Raw genomic sequence first — 5,625 nt, 5'->3', positions numbered from 1 at the left:
TAAATATTAGTCAGTCAATCAATCAAACAGTTTGCAATCAGTCTGTCCTGAATTCACTCAGTCAATCAGACAATTTATTGGTCAATCAATCAAAAAGTCAAAAAATGCATCATACAATCAATCAGTCAATCAACTGCTCTCTCAATCCTCGCTTTCCCAATCTGTTCGGATCAATCAATCAGGCAAACTGCTATTCAATCAATCTGTCTGTCAGTCAATCATACAATCCTCGCTTCCACAAGCCTTTGTTTCACTCAGTCAATTGGTGAGTCACTCAATCAATCAGTCTGACAATCACCTACTCAATCAATCAATCAATCAATCAATCTGAAATCCTTCAATATTCCATATTCGATAACCATTCGATTAGCATCCAGGCCAGAACCGATTTCCATTGAAACAGTGTTGAACAACACTCTTGTGACACTTCCTTGTCATGGCTCTTGTAACATGTTCAACACTCGTGGCAAGGAAATGTCAGAGTCGAACTGAACTTGATTTAGTCGAGCACTCAGCCTATCCAACTAAGGCTAGCTCTCTTTAACTAAAATTTCCGATTTTTCTAGAATACCCAAAGCAAAAAAAAAAAAAAAAAAGAGTTTTTCTTTTGTGGTTTCCGCTTGGTAGTTAGCCATGGGTCGTCCGCGCAGCATTGAGATCAACCAATTGGTGGAGGTGTTGCCCAATAAGCAGTATTGTCGCTGCATTCTCTGCGACAAGACGCTCAGCGGGGCCGTCAGAAGCAACATCAAACGGCACTACGAGCGACTCCATCCGGAAGTAGCGCTGCCCAAGCCCAAGAAGCGGAAATATTTAGGCCAACTGAAGCTTCCGAAAAAGGGTAGGAATATGGAATGCAGAAAGTGAAAAAAAATAGGATAGAGAGAACAAGAGAGAGAAAGAGAGAGAGAAATATGAATAGAGATAGAGAAGATAGAGAGAGAGACAGAGCGCGAGAGAAAGAAAGAGAGAGCTCTCTAGAGAGATAGTAAATAGATATAGAGAAAGAGAGCGAGAGCGAGAGAGAGATAGAGAGAGAGAGATAGAGAGAGACAGGCAGAGAGAGAGAAAGAAATAGAGAACAGAAAGAGATAGAAAGCGAAACTTCAGAAACTCTCCTCTAATCCAATTGCTCTCTCTCAATCCATCATTCTTGGATGGTAGGAAATACTCCATGAGAGAGAGAGAGAGAGAGATAGCGAGAGAGCGATTGAGAGTCGTGCATAGTGCGCACTGTTAACACCTATAATAACAATATCAATTGTCTCTGCAGTTAAGAACGAGGAAATAGATCATACCGGGAAGGTGACCAAGTTGAAGAATCGCGTGCGCAAGTGCATTGTGGACTGGAATCCAGACGTGGTCCAGTCGCTCATCGACAATGTGAGGAAGAACGAGAACTTGTGGAACCCGAGCCACTGCTTCTACAAGGATCGCATCATCACCCGTAATTCGTGGGAGAGCGTCGCCACCATCATCGAGGTGCCAAAGAGCGAAACGATTCTCAAATGGCATTCCATACGTTCCAGCTACAGAGTGAGTCGAACTACCATTTGGCCTATATATATACAGTACGCTGATCTAGGTATGGAATGGAAGAGAGCTATAGATATTCCAATCTAGCTATAGACTACGTACTCTATTCTAGATCTGTAAATATATAATATAAATATAAATATATCCGACCTAGTCTATATAGGAGTAAACATATCTCATTTGCCCAACTTTCCAGAAGTAAATCGATATATACTTTAAATATGACTATACTCTTTGGCCCCCAATTTCAGACCCATTTGAAGAACATTCAGGAGGGCCGATCCGGGCAATCGCTTAAGGAAAAGAAGACTAACCCCATCTATGCCCAGATGTCGTTTCTAGATGCCATCATGAAATTTCCATCCGCAGTTGCCAAAACAAGTACCGTAAGTTGACTCTATATAATATAATGACTGTATTGGATCGGTGTCGCTTCTGCAGCTATTGGAGAAGACTCTGCCCATTAGGAAGCAGAAACAGCAAACGTTATCTTTCCAACCGAGCCCGAGATCCAGCAATCGCATTTGGGATGATAGTCTTAGGAAGATGGAGCCCATCCAGGCGCTAATAGCTGGCAAGCTGATCAGCAGTATCCTAATCCAAGGTCAACTTGGTCAATTGACTATGAGCAGCTATATATCGCACTCGAGTCCCCTGCATCTGCCGACCTATCGTAAGTTCGATTTTATACAGACCTGCCTTGGGCCACATATACCCACTTAGTTAGTTGCTTACATTCACCTGGAACTCAAAGCGAGTCAGTTGTTCGTCATTTGAACGAAACCGGTTCACGAACTGTTAAAGGAACTAATTCAAGCTTGGAGCATTAGAGAACTGGTTCATATGGCAAACAAAGCGTACAACGAAATGCCAAATATATGTATGTATATACATATATGTAGTTGAATCTATTTCTGTTTGTATGTATATATGTATGTATGTATGTATGTGTGTATGTATGTGTATATGTATGTATATACATACACACATTTATCCATATGTGTTTTCAATAGAGCTACCTCGACTTGGACGTCCGATGTTTGAATATGTTGACAGAGAGGATTACGTGAACAATCAGCATAATACGGATATAAGCCTGACCAGCAGCAGCGAGACGGATGCAGACATCGCAGCAAACAGCACGAGTCAAAGTCAAAGTCCATGCGAATCATTGGTACGTACAAAAGGGACATCATCAGCATACGCAAATACATACACACACACTCACGCACACATGCAAGCATAGTGTCAGCAAAGTGCTTTCACGGAACTATAAAAGCGTTTGTGTGTGTGTATGTGTGAATTCAATTGAACATCTTAATGATTTGCAAGCGAAAACACACACATACACACACACACACACACACACACACACACACATGGATGCACAAGTCGCTCTACTGTCTCCCCCTCTCTCTCTCTTTAATTTGAATTTCATATGATGTTAAGCAGGATGGCGCGGATACGTTTAATCAGCTGTTTAGCAGCTTAGCTTAATTTCAATTGCGTGCAAAGCTTTGACTTTCTGCTGTTGTATTTGTTTTGGTTATTGCTTTTGTTTTTGTTGTCTTCGAATTAAAGTTTGACTAGCTGAACAACAACCACAATGCATTGAGTAAGAAACAAACACATAAATGACCCTCAGATTCCATAACGTGTTTAAGCGCACAACGCCAACAACAACAGCAAGCAGTAGCAGCGTCGACGTCGACGACGGCAGCGACAGCAACAGCAGCAATAACAACAGCAAAATGCAAGCACAACAACAACAAGGAGAAACCGTTTCAAACCGGTTCGGCGCGTCGTATGCTCTCAACTTGCTCTTCGCTTATGCGAAAGTATGTGTGCGCGCTTGTTTCTTACGACTTTGTGTATTGGTGTGCTTGCATCAGTGTGCGTGCTCCAACTACGAACCGTTTGCTGTGAACCGCACTCAGAGCGCTCTTTTTTAGCAGATTTGCGCGCTGCGACCGAGGCGTCAGAAGCGCTGGAGTGCGAGCGAGAGGCTACTAGTGACTAGCTACTACGTATATTGCGTGCCTGGCACCGGTTCATGAATTGGTTCCTACTCTGGTTTGACTCTCTCGCAGCTCTGTATGCTGCTCGTTCAGTAAACGAACGATACTCAAGTATGACGCACGCTTTTCTGTTGTTTATTTTGGAACTTGTCGTCGTTGTTGTTGTTATTATTTAAATAATATTTGTCGTCGTTTGCCGTTTTGTTATTGTTGTTGTTATTATTTTTCTTATTATTACTGTTGTTGTTGTTGTTAAGAGTAATGTCGCCTAAGCGTTGCAAGAATCCAGTTAACAATCATTTCATTTACAACGACGAGACACACAAAAGCACATGCAAAGTATGCCTGTTCGATATGGCCGGCAGGCACTCGGAGAACCTGATGCGCCATCTGAAGCGCAAACACCCGGCCACGTACGCCGAGGTAATGTTAGAGAAGCAGCGCCGACGATCAGCCAATGCAAATCGATCCGGCTCATCGGATGCGGCGGGTCCATTGTCATCCATGTTCAAATTCGAGACGCAGCCACACAAATTGTTCATCAAATCGGTAAGACGTAAAACGCTCTCTTACTATCTCTCTCTCTCTCTCTACAATATATACATAGTATGCTACTTGTCTTCAGTTAATAATTCCTATTTTATACTTTATCTTTCATACATATATATGCACATATATATAATTATATAAATATTATCAAACCAAAAGGAAAAATTGGTATTCAGACTTGATGAACCGGGTCAACAACAGGTAATATATAGAGCAGATCAGTTAAGCTAATTCTCTCCCTCACTCTTATTTCCAACCAATCTCTCTCACTCTTATTACCCTCCCCCTTTCTTTCCGTTACGCCCGCTTCAACTCTACTCTTGCTCTCTCACTCGCACTTGCTATTAAATTAATTAGGCCAACTGTTTCGTTGTTGTTTTCAACTACCTCTCCCTATAACCGCTATACAAGTGTTATACACGTCTAGACTAAGCTCTATACCTAACACAATCCAATCTTCTTTACCTTATATATGTAGCCCAGAGAAAGATCTGTAACTTTGGATGAATTCCTGCACCCATCGATCCATATACTATACCAGACAGATCTGTAAAGTTAACTAGGACAGCTTTATCTCGATATTTGAACATTATTTCAACTTGATCTCCAACTCGTAACACCCACCCACTCACACACACAGACACACACACTTTGACGTCGAATGCATATTTGCCACATACTGATTTTTCTACTTTGTATTTTAGATGCCCATGCCGGAGGCATGCCCCAACGAGTTTGACGACGACACCTCCAGTGGCAATGGGCAATTTGAGAGCGTGGACATTGGCAAGGAGGAGCTGTGCGAGGTGGTGCACTCGCCGGATGGCCTCAACGACTCCAGCGAATCGTACATCTATCCCGATAATCATCAGCTCGACGAGGATCCATTTCATGCCACGGCGGGAGCGCATGCCTCCACCTCGACCTCGTCGGCCCAGGGCCAATGCAATCCGAACGCCTTGGCCAGCTCGTTACAGGCGGCCAACGATGACGCCAGCTTTCTGCAGTATCTGAGCGATAAGTTCGGCAAATATAACTCCTATACCAAATACACTGTACAATATCATATCAATCGCATATTGTATAAGGCCGATATGGGTTGCTATGATAATGCCGACGCCTCCAAATTGCCCGATTCGTTTCCCTAAGGAAGCCAACTCCATTGAGTCTAAAGCACAACATGCCAAGTATATCTTGAATATGTAGTATATATAATATAGATGATATCCAGCTGATATCTGAATAATAAAAGTCTATCTTCTATCCATAAAATATAACTCAAATTTGTATTCGACCTAGCAACTGTAAACTATAACTTAGTCTATATGTATATGCGCTGTAACCAAGTCTTAACCACTTCTTATCCATTGGGAAATACTATATATCTCTCTCCCTCTATATGAATATATGTGTATTTATGTATGTATATAAGTCGCATCTTAATCAGTTTTAAATATCCTTTAACCTTGATAGCTCATTGGCCCCGCTGCTGTGGGTCAATCAGTTAGCAAAGTTCATTCGT

The 5,625-nt window shown here is 42.1% G+C and overlaps 1 protein-coding gene across 3 annotated transcripts; it reads left to right on the top strand.

Moving 5' to 3' along the window:
* Positions 1-600: 600 nt before the first annotated feature.
* On the top strand, positions 601-5,367 carry LOC111596752. 3 transcript variants are annotated; one of them, XM_023311084.2, is made up of 6 exons: positions 601-841; positions 1,274-1,536; positions 1,788-1,922; positions 1,978-2,209; positions 2,550-2,710; positions 4,808-5,367. In XM_023311084.2, exons 1-6 carry the CDS (start codon positions 634-636, stop codon positions 5,249-5,251), a joined length of 1,443 nt encoding a protein of 480 aa, XP_023166852.1. In that variant the 5' UTR covers positions 601-633; the 3' UTR covers positions 5,252-5,367. The 3 variants fall into 3 exon arrangements, with proteins under 3 accessions (XP_023166852.1, XP_023166853.1, XP_023166854.1); XM_023311085.1 differs by lacking the exons at positions 601-841; positions 1,274-1,536; positions 1,788-1,922; positions 1,978-2,209; positions 2,550-2,710 and adding exons at positions 3,748-4,103; positions 4,263-4,304 and having other exon boundaries at positions 4,808-5,363; XM_023311086.1 differs by lacking the exons at positions 601-841; positions 1,274-1,536; positions 1,788-1,922; positions 1,978-2,209; positions 2,550-2,710 and adding an exon at positions 3,748-4,103 and having other exon boundaries at positions 4,808-5,362.
* The last annotated feature ends 258 nt before the right edge of the window (positions 5,368-5,625 follow it).

Source organism: Drosophila hydei, unplaced genomic scaffold (genome assembly GCF_003285905.1).
Source record: "Drosophila hydei strain 15085-1641.00,03,60 unplaced genomic scaffold, DhydRS2 tig00000413-arrow-arrow-pilon, whole genome shotgun sequence".
Classification (NCBI taxonomy): domain Eukaryota; kingdom Metazoa; phylum Arthropoda; class Insecta; order Diptera; family Drosophilidae; genus Drosophila; species Drosophila hydei.
Note: the sequence above shows the minus strand (reverse complement) of the source record. Positions and strands in the feature narration are given on the sequence as shown.